The 12816-nt window shown below is 41.3% G+C and overlaps 1 protein-coding gene across 2 annotated transcripts; it reads left to right on the plus strand.

The window, feature by feature from the left end:
- The first annotated feature begins 5292 nt into the window (after positions 1 to 5292).
- LOC5511571 (QRFP-like peptide receptor) lies at positions 5293 to 11588 on the plus strand. Of its 2 annotated transcripts, none has more exons than XM_048726550.1 (2): positions 5293 to 5848; positions 9858 to 11588. In XM_048726550.1, the coding sequence occupies exon 2, from the start codon at positions 10007 to 10009 to the stop codon at positions 11075 to 11077; it is 1071 nt and encodes a 356-aa protein (XP_048582507.1). In that variant the 5' UTR covers positions 5293 to 5848; positions 9858 to 10006; the 3' UTR covers positions 11078 to 11588. The 2 variants fall into 2 exon arrangements, with proteins under 2 accessions (XP_048582507.1, XP_048582508.1); XM_048726551.1 differs by lacking the exon at positions 5293 to 5848 and adding an exon at positions 7783 to 8300.
- The last annotated feature ends 1228 nt before the right edge of the window (positions 11589 to 12816 follow it).

The following is a 12816-nucleotide window of genomic DNA, read 5'->3' on the forward strand; positions in this document are numbered from 1 at the left end:
AGGGTGTAGCTGTTATTACTAGTAGTAAGGTAGAGGGTGTAGCTGTCATTACTAGTAGTGTGGTAGAGGGTGTAGCTGTCATTACTAGTAGTGTGGTAGAGGGTGTAGCTGTCATTACTAGTAGTAAGGTAGAGGGTGTAGCTGTCATTACTAGTAGTAAGGTAGAGGGTGTAGCTGTCATTACTAGTAGTGTGGTAGAGGGTGTAGCTGTCATTACTAGTAGTTGGGTAGAGGGTGTAGCTGTCATTACTAGTAGTGCATTAGAGGGTGTAGCTGTCATTACTAGTAGTTGGGTAGAGGGTGTAGCTGTCATTACTAGTAGTGCATTAGAGGGTGTAGCTGTCATTACTAGTAGTGGGGTAGAGGGTGTAGCTGTCATTACTAGTAGTAAGGTAGAGGGTGTAGCTTTCATTACTAGTAGTGCATTAGAGGGTGTAGCTGTCATTACTAGTAGTAAGGTAGAGGGTGTAGCTGTCATTACTAGTAGTAAGGTAGAGGGTGTAGCTGTTATTACTAGTAGTAAGGTAGAGGGTGTAGCTGTCATTACTAGTAGTGTGGTAGAGGGTGTAGCTGTCATTACTAGTAGTGTGGTAGAGGGTGTAGCTGTCATTACTAGTAGTAAGGTAGAGGGTGTAGCTGTCATTACTAGTAGTAAGGTAGAGGGTGTTGCTGTCATTACTAGTAGTGTGGTAGAGGGTGTAGCTGTCATTACTAGTAGTTGGGTAGAGGGTGTAGCTGTCATTACTAGTAGTGCATTAGAGGGTGTAGCTGTCATTACTAGTAGTTGGGTAGAGGGTGTAGCTGTCATTACTAGTAGTGCATTAGAGGGTGTAGCTGTCATTACTAGTAGTGGGGTAGAGGGTATAGCTGTCATTACTAGTAGTAAGGTAGAGGGTGTAGCTTTCATTACTAGTAGTGCATTAGAGGGTGTAGCTGTCATTACTAGTAGTGGGGTAGAGGGTGTAGCTGTCATTACTAGTAGTAAGGTAGAGGGTGTAGCTGTCATTACTATTTGTACGGTAGAGGGTGTAGCTGTCATTACCAGTAGTGGGGTAGAGGGTGTAGCTGTCATTACTAGTAGTGCGATAGAGGGTGTAGCTGTCATTACCAGTAGTAAGGTAGAGGGTGTAGCTGTCATTACCAGTAGTGGGGTAGAGGGTGTAGCTGTCATTACTAGTAGTGCGATAGAGGGTGTAGCTGTCATTACTAGTAGTAAGGTAGAGGGTGTAGCTGTCATTACTAGTAGTAAGGTAGAGGGTGTAGCTGTTATTACTAGTAGTAAGGTAGAGGGTGTAGCTGTCATTACTAGTAGTGTGGTAGAGGGTGTAGCTGTCATTACTAGTAGTGTGGTAGAGGGTGTAGCTGTCATTACTAGTAGTAAGGTAGAGGGTGTAGCTGTCATTACTAGTAGTAAGGTAGAAGGTGTAGCTGTCATTACTAGTAGTGTGGTAGAGGGTGTAGCTGTCATTACTAGTAGTTGGGTAGAGGGTGTAGCTGTCATTACTAGTAGTGCATTAGAGGGTGTAGCTGTCATTACTAGTAGTTGGGTAGAGGGTGTAGCTGTCATTACTAGTAGTGCATTAGAGGGTGTAGCTGTCATTACTAGTAGTGGGGTAGAGGGTGTAGCTGTCATTACTAGTAGTAAGGTAGAGGGTGTAGCTTTCATTACTAGTAGTGCATTAGAGGGTGTAGCTGTCATTACTAGTAGTGGGGTAGAGGGTGTAGCTGTCATTACTAGTAGTAAGGTAGAGGGTGTAGCTGTCATTACTATTTGTACGGTAGAGGGTGTAGCTGTCATTACCAGTAGTGGGGTAGAGGGTGTAGCTGTCATTACTAGTAGTGGGGTAGAGGGTGTAGCTGTCATTACCAGTAGTAAGGTAGAGGGTGTAGCTGTTATTACCAGTAGTGCAGTAGAAGCTCTGGTGCTTCCCAATGTTTTTTATGTTGATAACGCTGTTTTTAACATAGCGAAAAGGTTTGTTATAATAACAGCGTTTTAAATTGCTAATTTCTTTTATTAGGGTTTCCTATGCGCAGTGATGAAGAAATAATTTTTTTTATTTTTTATTGCCCTCTTTTATCATTTGATGTTTTGAAAATCTTTCCTTACTTCGCATTAGAGTAATTGAATTTCTTGAATTTAATTCGCTTGATTTTTACATAAACAAGAAGTTGCTAGTTATATGTTTAGTTTTTTTCTACACATCCACTCCCTATGCCAACTTGTAACCCTCCACCCCTAAAACACTCTTTGCCCTCCACCCTTCTCACACATCAATGAAATAACCGTCCTTAGAAAAAAAAAACAAGTTGAGGACACTCTAGCCTCGACCTGGCACGCTTAGCTCATCTCCAGCTTCTCTAGGGAGTCCATATTCCAAGTGCTACATTGGTAATGCAGCTGTTTTCATACATAAATTCAGAAGGGGAAAATATGTACAAGTAGAGAAAAGACGTCCAAAAAGGAAAATGAATAAATAAAAATATAGGTGGGTTAGCATTGTTTTATGTGATATTGCTTTATATTAATTAACTTCATAGTATTCTTATTGCATATGTACACTCTGTTTTCATTTTGGGTATTAGATGACTCTAGTGAGCACTCTTCTCACATATCCTGTTCTTCCATCAAGTTAGACCCTCTTTCTTCTATATATAAACACCGCACGAATAGTCGCTACAAAAAGATATGGAATGACGTGACCTTGCCAAAAAATAAGTAATAATAAAAAAAACCTAGACATTAACCAAGGATCGAACCCTGACTTCTAAATTGAAAAAAAAATAGACCATACATCCAGACGTGCGCTGAATCACCGTATGGCAGCTAAAGCTTTACGGCTTGGCTGGAGATTTCGGCCCCAACACCGCTATCTAGCGAACTGTACAACACAAAGGAACCTGAGGTACCCGCGCATTAATAGGGAGGCAATAACCAAGCCTAAGTCTTATACGGTTTTGCCACGCACAGCTCGCCATGACGTAGGGTGAAAACTATTGAGGCCTTCTTGGCTCCGTATAGTCTCTTGGGGCCTTCTGGACTGATGATGTCGCTGTATTTGGTCATGCCACGTGTCATACCACGTGACTGTTGGGCAGAAGACAAAGGGATGGAGATGCTAGATGAATACTGCTGATTCACCCAAATGTTTGAGACGCATTTCGTCGCTTTGCTTTCGGTGTATGAGTTTGTCTGATCGTACCTCACTATTTTAATTAATTTTTATTTTCGGAACTGTTGTTTAGTTCGAGACTACTTGTAGATCAGTAAAAAATATATGATGTTAGAGCTAAAAAATAATAAATTTGACTCTTACTTGAAGCCAAAAAGGGGATGGAAAACCGAATGTACTCATAACCAAGTTGCAACAAGCGTAGCGATGACATCCTTTAAGTGGCAGAATAAGCAATTATTGAGTGAGCCTTACTTTTCAAACACTTCCCTTATCCTTTTGGAAGGGGGGGGGGGGGGGGGGGAAGTCGTTTTGATGTTTCTAAATGTAGCGTGAGAAAAAAATGCACCCGAGACACGCCCCTGCTTACACATTCATGCCCGCATTCTTTTCAAGCAGCTCAGTGATCGGCTTGAACTAGGAATTTGGAAATCACGCTAATGGGTAAACAGAATGGTTAGATAAACCAAGCTAATGCACTATTTTTTTTTTTTAGATGCGCGGGACGTTAGAGCTGATTTTAAGATCAATTACCGATAGAGTGGTCTGAGATGTTTTAACTTTGTAGAGTGTTTAAAAACCGGCTTGATTCATCTAAGTCTCTTGTTTACATCGTTGCGATGCCCACAAAAACGCGGCTCGAGCATGCAACCAAGTGAATCACAACCGCAAACTTTAATAAATGACGTAGATGGATAGCGTGGATAATATTACCAGTAACAGAATCTTCACACGGCCCGAAAATGTGGACACTTGAGAAATTCATTCGTGATACATCTCTTATTAGAGACGATATAAAAATACCACCAAAAGTAAGGAGAGAATTCGGTTGTGGTCAGAGCAGCGGTGGTTGGAAGCAATGCATCTCTTCTTGTGCTAAAAGCCAGGGGCTAAGCTGCGTCTGTTAAATAAAAAAAAGGTCGTTTAAGGGTCTCCTACACACGGTGCAGTCTAAGATTTCACCAAATTCTAAGGTCATTCTAAGAACATGCCGAGGCCCAGAAAGCCGCAAAATATCTTTTATTAGAGATAAAATACGATCTAGTGCAGAATCAAATTGTGTTCGTACTAGCGAGCTAAAAAAAACTATTGCAATTAGTGTTATTATCTTTTTAATACTTATTGGTATTTTATAATCTTTAAAAGAACGTTCCAAAAAAACGAACGTTTCAGCCTCAAATAAAAATTAGACTTTCTTATAAATAATAGTGTAATAGCTTTAATATTTAGGGACCTGGTTCTTACATAGGTTAGTGACAGAGGGGGATCTTGGCTTCCGAAGGACTAACGAATGCCTCATGCTGATACAATTGAATACCTGTTCTTATTATAATCATTATCTTTATAATGTTAGAATTATGAAATCAATATTCTGAGGAGATTTGCATCATTATCGATTTTTGGGATTTAATTTAATGATTTAATGATAAACTATAATTTTTCTAGACTCAACAAAGAATACTTCGTGTTAAACGGATTTAAAACGCACATTGAGAAGTGAACTTTCTATGACAGTCATAAGGGCAGTAATTTGGACGAGTTAAGCACAGATGGTCATGATTGATAGGTACTGCATATGTACTGCATATAATAAGAAGATAGAGGATGACAAAATGAATACAGGTTTGAGGGAGCAAAAAAGCTAAGTTGACACAGGTGGGGAGGGGAGGGGAGAATATGACAGAGGAGAGAAGGAGAGGCGGCATAAATTGGCAGAGAGGCAGGGGAGGGATGGTATAAGGCCCAGAAAGGAGGAGAAGACAAAAGGCGACAGAGGAAGAGAGGGGAGGGGCGACATAAGGCGACAGAGGAAGAGAGGGGAGGGGAGGAGGGGCGACATAAGGCGACAGAGGAGGGGAGAGGAGGAGGGGCGACATAAGGCGACAGAGGAAGAGAGGGGAGGGGAGGAGGGGCGACATAAGGCGACAGAGGAGGGGAGGGGAGGAGAGGAGGGCGACAGAGGAGGGGAGGGGAGGAGGGGCGACATAAGGCGACAGAGGAGGTGAGGGGAGGAGGGGCGACATAAGGCGACAGAGGAAGAGAGGGGAGGAGGGGGGAATGAGTAAGAGAGGTGGAAGATATAGGGGGAGATGGGGAGGAAAAAAGTGGATGTATCCACGAAGATATATGAAGAGGGAAGGTACAAGGAGGAGGAAGGATCAGACGAGAGTACTAGCTGGTCCACAAACGCACAAGCACATCTAATAGCAAAAAAGCCCCGCTGGGGTAAGTTGTCAGACAGAACTCAACGCTACAAAATACGCGGTATGGAACAGAAAAAGAAAAACAAATTTGAAATAAGCTCTACCATTAAATAGCCTAACAAACACAATTGGCTCTAAAGGGTACCTCAAATTACACCGATATCAAAGAGTTGATAATTCACCGTTAAAGAGAAAGTGCTGACGCGTGAAGACCTTCGGTGAGCGCTTTAGAAAGTAGTCGGCGGTGCGGGTCAAAAGCAATCACCATAATTTTCGTAGAAATTAATCCTGCAAATAGCACCTTAAACAGTGCCGCAAGGCTTTTACAGAAGGCTGATGAGAATTGGTTTTATTCCAATTTAACTCCTCAAAATTTAGGAGCCTGACCTCTACTGCACGGAGGAGGAAAACGGACGAGTTCTGCACGACGTAAGTTCAAAATCAGGGCAAAGGCCATTCTGTTATTGTAAGGTAAGTGAACGCTTACTGATATTAACTCTTTAAAACCTAGAGTGAAAAGTCTTAAATAGACGTAGATACACGGTGACCTTTTGATTTTAATGTATTTATCAATCATATCATTTTTTTGGACAAATATAACTATAAAAATACTCTGAAAGCACCAAGAAACATTCGCTATTTTACCTTTTTGTCCGGTATATGGAGTGTGATTTCTTAATATCGCCGTTTTTTTATCGCCTAGTTTCTGCGGCGATTATTGCATCACTCGGCCTCATTAGCGCATAACGATCGCATGCGGATAACAGCTCGAAAAGTCTACTTTTTAGCATCCCTAAAGCGTCCTGAGCAAGCACTGTTATCATTTCAACTTGCTTTTTAAATTTTTCTCATATTGCATTTAAAACAGAAAAAAAAAAGAAAAAAAAACACGCCTAGAATTAAAAGTCCAATATTACACGATTTATGTTCGCCTCACGGGGACAAATTTCTTATAACTCGCGTTTATAGGCAATAAATAATAAAGCATTATATTAAAACCTTCAAATAACACTGTTTCTTTTATTTTCTCAACTAAAACGAGAAAGCGTTTTCACATTCACGCCCTAAATTTGGGAGCCCTCTTCTCTTTGTGCAAAAACTACTAATTCTTACTCAAAAATCTTATTAACTCTTCCTTGGTTGGTACATCGTTATCTATAAATATCAATTCTCTAACCGAAGTGGAGTATCTTTAAGGCTTCATGTGTTGGGTTTTAGATCACCGTTTGCATTTTAGGAGTGAAATAAAGCCACTCGAATTACATCGAAATCCAATCCACCCTATACAATGAAAATACCTCCATTGTTAAAGCATTAAATAATATATGAATAATGTTTATTAAAAAATAAATGATAAGATAATTTAGTATCAAAATAAGTCTAAACAACAGTGCAACGTTAGTCGTTAGATATTTCGTATGTTGTGACAGTCGGTCGATTTACGGCAAAGCCTTACTTTAATGTTTCACGCATTACTCTTGGTTAGTAAGTAGTTAATAAGGCATTACCTCTCTCTCGGTTAGTAAGCAGTTAATGATGTGGTAGAAAAAAGGGCTAAGCTTGGTACCTCAAAGCAAATAAGTCCTTTTTTTGTCTGATGGATGCGCAGCAAGTTACTGCAGAAAGAATATGATTGTGGACATGAACCATCATAACAAGAATTGAGGTGTCGATTTTGTGGGTTTTTACACTTCGCGTATCCACGATTTAAAAAAAGACTATTTTAGGTGAAATAAAATCCCTAATTTTTGATGTGCTTTGAACTCACACTCTATCAGCAAAACGGAACAAGAGGAGACTTAATACACGCTCCTCATCCCCTCCTTCCGTGATAGAGTATGATATTTTACCTAAAGAAACCCCACTGACAACAGGCAGGGCCGCATCAAAATATTGGTGTCGTGAACCGGGGACTCTGTTTTAGAAGTTGTAGCTAGAAGTTATACGAGCTTTCTGAAATATGGAGACCAGTGTATGACCATAGGCTGGATTTGAGGTGGGGTGTACTGGCTTCTTTATCGTTCCAATCGACTTGGCAAGAGTCGACAAGATTTTTTGGGAGTTTTCTTTGCTTGAAATCATGTCGCGAAGTATCTTTGCCGTTAGTTATTAACCGGAGAAAAATAAAAACAGGAAACAATTTTTAGTGTTCTATAAGTAATTAAAACTTCCTGCTGGCCAACCATCCATTTCTATTAGCAATGTATCTTATATTTCAAAGCAAATTAAACAATAGAACACCGCATCTTAAAAGATGTTCTTAAAAAAAGCAAATTTGTCTCTTTGGTTTTTGTTATATGCGTTTGCTTGTCTTTATGTGCGTACTTATGTTTCCTTTTATTTAATCAATATTTTATAGGGATTTATGAAAAAATCCTTGTGAAACAAATATCGAACGACGACAATAAAAAAGAGTAAAAGGTAGAACATAAAAGTGGATATGATCGTGAACATAGAACAGAGATAATTCGACCAAACGAAATGAGCATTAGCGCGCGAATATGGAGGCGTCTCTTTTCTCATTCTTGGTCCGCACTTCCGCCCATTCCAAGCAGCATGATACTTTTAGAGTTAAGTTTCAATATTATTACCGAAAAGAGAGTTTCTCTTTCCATCTTGTTACTTTTGTTTCATTTCCGTAAACACATCACCCCAGGTCATCTTTTGACGAGCGCAAGAGTTTTTTTTCGTTATTAAGCTTGGACAATTTTTTCCCGTTTGTTTGATTTTATTGCGAGCCACCGAGAAAGGGAAATCAGAACACCATAGGAATCCACGACAATCTTTGCTTGCCAAGAAAATCGTGGATTTATCGTTATCGATACAGTAACCAAGTTCAACAACAAAGCAAATGTCGAGCGGCCATCTCCGAGAATTAAACCTTGTTTAGCTAAAAACGAAAAGAAAAGGAGATACGAAACAAGTAAGTCTTTTAGCTGAACTTTATCGCGCTTTCTTTATTGCCCTCCTCCGATGTATACCTCCTTTTCCATGTTATTTTCTAGGCTACTTTTACGAATGAACGCAGCAAATTGCGCAATGCTTATTCGAAGCGTTTCCTTAATTTTATATTGAGTAGACAAAATGAGTATGTATACAGTATTTTCATTTTGGGTTTTTATATAAAACACCATAACAACATTGATAGCAATGATAAGTAACTATTTTTTTATAAATGTAATTTTTTATCCTAAAAATGCCTACATCATATCTAGAAAGGGTAATCTCTAGAAAGGAGGATTTGAAATGGTTGCTCTTTGCCATTCTACACCTTAGTGGGGAGAGCAAACTGTTTATATTAGTTTTAAAGAGCTCTAATCAGCCCTACCTTTGTTATTGTTTTCCACTAATATTGGAAGATATTATGGGCAGAAATCTCAAGCACCTTAACATTTTATGCTTTATTACCGAAATCCATCTTGCACTAACCTTCACAAATCAGCCAATAGAAATGGACGTTTTCTCACACTTAGTATTTTGCTAGGATGACAAAATGGAAGTTTCCTTATCCGTGGGGAATTGGCGCGCTTTCGCGACCAACAAACGCGGATGGCCGCAAAAGAGACTAAAAAAAACTGCGTCCGGGAGGGACTTTTTAAACCCATGAACTGCCTGCTATTGATTGTTGCATATTCACCTATAAACCAGACATTTTCCTTTTGTTCCGAATTGAATTTTCCCTGGTAGGAGAAGCCTCATTTCTTTGTATTTCGCTGTGATAGCGGCATGATAGAGGTACCTCGAGCCCAACAAAATACAAAGAACAGAGCCCTCTGCTAGCAGGGAAAATTAAAATTTGCTATTTATAAATATTTTTTTATATACACAATGCATTTTAGTTTGGCAAGATCGCCAAGGTTGACTAACGGATTTCAGCATCACGTTTTGGAAAAGCCAGGAATGTGTGCTATGTAAAAATATTTTATCGTTTTATCATCTAAAGGTCATTTTCGTAAATTGACCAAAACAAATAAAATCACAGAATTGTATAAAAAATAATAAACATGCAATACTGTAATTGTTCCAGCGAGGCAGAGCGCTAACCGATAAGAGCTAATTATTGAGTGTTTCCATTCACGGCGTTGTTAGTCTGCGTGTTTGTGCAATCGGCATATTGATCTTAAGTGCGGATTATTAACGTTGACGTATTCATTCAAGTGCTTTATTTGGACATGACATGTGATAATGCTTGGCTCATGGACGTGTTGAGCCTCCTATCAATTTACCTGTATTGCCGAGGGCTAAAGATGCGGCGATAGTCGTGCTATGAATTACATAAGCCCGCATTCTATAGACTGTTGTGATAAGTTAATTAGCAACTTTCATATTGTACTCAGCATGTTTCTGGTTATGTGCTTCGTGGTTGTTGTTATCCACGACGCGCTCCTTTATCACACTCAGTTTCACGTGTCTTGTTCCTTCCGTTGCTAAAATCTGAACAAACTTGGCTCATAAGTATCAATATTGCTTGCTTTTGCAGGCTGTGGCTTACCGCTGATGTGACAAAAAGACCAGCGAACGTAAAGCAAGTCGTTTGGGAGTGAATTGAACACATTACTCGCCAGCAAAGTGAGCAGTTCCTACCACTAGCGTTATCACACCTCGCTATCACACAACACAAGATCGCTGATGGATGTCAACGAGATGAACAGCACTTTTGAAAAAAATACGAGTTCAAACTCAAGTTTAATCCAAACAGGATTTACTGCAAAGCTAATCAGAGAGCCATACCCTCTAACAGTGATCCGACTCACGCTATTTGCAATCCTGTTTGTCACAGCCATTGTCGGCAACGCGTGCGTGTTTCTTGCTCCATGGAGGAACGCTCGACTTCGTACGTTCAGCTACTCCCTGATAACGTGCCTTGCGATAGGGGACTTTGTGAGCGCGCTGGGGCTTCCGTTTATCCTAATCACGGAACACCTTAGTTCCAACTGGATATTTGGTCAATTTCTCTGTCAGTGTTTAAACCCAACCCAAGTGGTTTGCGGTATGGTGACGACTAACGTGCACACGGCTATTTCAGTAGACCGTTATATCTCTGTTGCGTATCCATTCAAAGGGAAACCTAAACGCTCAAGGAAGTGGTTGATTTTTCTCGCTATTTGGCTCACAGCTATCCTTTGCGCCCTTCCAGCATTCATCGCACGGAAGCTCTTTGAGATCCAGCTCCCGCACCGTACCGTAAACATATGCATTGAGATATACTCGAGCCCAAATGCGCAACACATCTACTCCGTTTTCCTCTTCTCCGTGAACTACCTGATACCCATTCTAGTAATGGCTGTTCTTTACAGTAGGATAATGCTTCTGATAAGGAGCGTCAAGCATCGACGTCGGAAATCAACCCCGAGCTACTTAAGCGATGAAAGCCCCTGTTACACCGGCTATGAGCGCAAATTCATCCGCATGAATATAGTGGTAATGTTACTGTTCGTCTTGTGTTACTTACCTTACCAAGTTTTCTTCCTCTTGATGGAGTTCGGAATCGCGCGAAGGTGGAAATTTGCGTATCTTGCTTTTGATTATGTGTTCTTTGTGACGTGGTTACCGAACGCGTTGAGCCCTATTTTTTACGGTGCCATGGATAGGGCGTACGCACGGGCCTTCAAGGTTTTGTTCCGCACTATCACTCGGCGCTTGTCAAAAAGGAAGCCCTTGGATAGTACTGATGTCGATGTGTTTGTGAAGTCGAACTGAGACAACATAACTATGTATATATATTATGTATAATATATGGCCTGAACATTCTTCCTCAAAATGGATTGACCTTGTAAAATGGTGACACATGGTGTCTTTGCTTGTATTTTTTTTTCTTGAGGTCACAAGACCTCATGGTTAATACAAAAACCATACACGAGGATTCATATTTTCCCTTTCTGTTACCGCGAAAATCACGGCGGAATTTGAGTAATTCAAGCAACAATCTTCGCGTCATTGAAAAATATAGTTAGGCAATTAGTCTAGGGAAGGTCCATGAAGACTCAAACAATCAAGCCAGGGTTTATTTGTGAAAGTGTTCTTTAGTCATAGGAATTTAGTCTACGCAAGACAGGCGGATTACATCGGGCTTGCACCAGGCGTGGACGATCTCATGCCCTTCTTTACATACACATATTGTTGAAAAAAGGTATTTACAAAAACGTAGGAAAAAACCACCGGACAGCCTCTATCTGCTGGTGTGCGTTGGACCTTGTGGTCTGCGTCGACAGTTGATTAAATAATAAAACCTTTAAAAGAAAAAGTCGACAACAAAGCAGATTTATTTTTTTAGAACGATATTTCGGCAGGCCAATACCTGCCTTTTTCAGGTTATAAATGAGTTACCTAAAGAAGGCAGGTTTTTGGCCTGCCGAAAAAAGGTAGTCGCAGGCATTCTTTGCGTGACGGTCACGCAAAGCGGGTTACTGAGAGTTCGGGTTACAGAGGGTACGGGTTACCAAGGGTTCGAGCTACAGATGGTATAGGTTACCAAGGATACAGTTTACCAAGGGTACGGGTTATCGAGGGTACGGGTTACCAAGGGTTCGAGCTTCAGAGAGTACGGGTTACCAAGGGTACGGGTTACCAAGGGTTCGAGCTTCAGAGAGTACGGGTTACCAAGGATACGGCTTACCAAGTGTACGGGTTACCGAGGGTACGGGTTACTGAGGGTACGGGTTACCGCGGGTACGGGTTATCGAGGGTACGGCTTACCAATGGTACGGCTTACCAAGGGTACGGGTTACCGAGGGTGCGGGTTACCGAGGGTACGGGTTACCAAGGGTACGGATTACCAAGGGTACGGGTTACCAAGGGTGGTACGGGTTACCGAGGGTACGGGTTACCAAGGGTACGATTTATCGAGGGAAAGGGTTACCAAGGGTTCGAGCTACAGAGGGTACGGGTTACCGCGAGAGTTCGAGCTACAGATGGTACGGGTTACCAAGGATACAGCTTACCAAAGGTACAGGTTACCTAGGTAACATGTTACCAAGGGTCTGGGTTACCAAGGGTGCGGGTTACCGAGGGAACGGGTTACCAAGGGTACGGGTTACCAAGGATACGGCTTACCAAGGGTACGGGTTACCTAGGTAACAGGTTACCAAGGGTACGGGTTACCGAGGGGAAGGATTACCGAGGGTACGGGTTACCGAGGGGACGGGTTACAGAATTCTGTACAAGCAACGAATTCGACGGGTACACGGCCCTCGAAAACAAGTCCCTGCCTCACAAGCTTATGGGAAGACGTGCGTGGCACTAAAAGCGGCTGCTAAGCAAACTAGCCCTTTATAGGAAACTGAATTACCAGTGAATAAACCATATAAATTTGGAAGGTAACAAATACGCTCCGCCCCCCCCCCCCCCCTCCCTCTCGGCAATGTCGTCCTTTGTTTCCAATTTTGCCCATTTGCAAGGCATTATGACGACCTTGCGAGTAAAAAAAGCAGGGCGTTTTG

Source organism: Nematostella vectensis, chromosome 4 (genome assembly GCF_932526225.1).
Source record: "Nematostella vectensis chromosome 4, jaNemVect1.1, whole genome shotgun sequence".
NCBI classification, from domain to species: Eukaryota; Metazoa; Cnidaria; class Anthozoa; order Actiniaria; family Edwardsiidae; genus Nematostella; species Nematostella vectensis.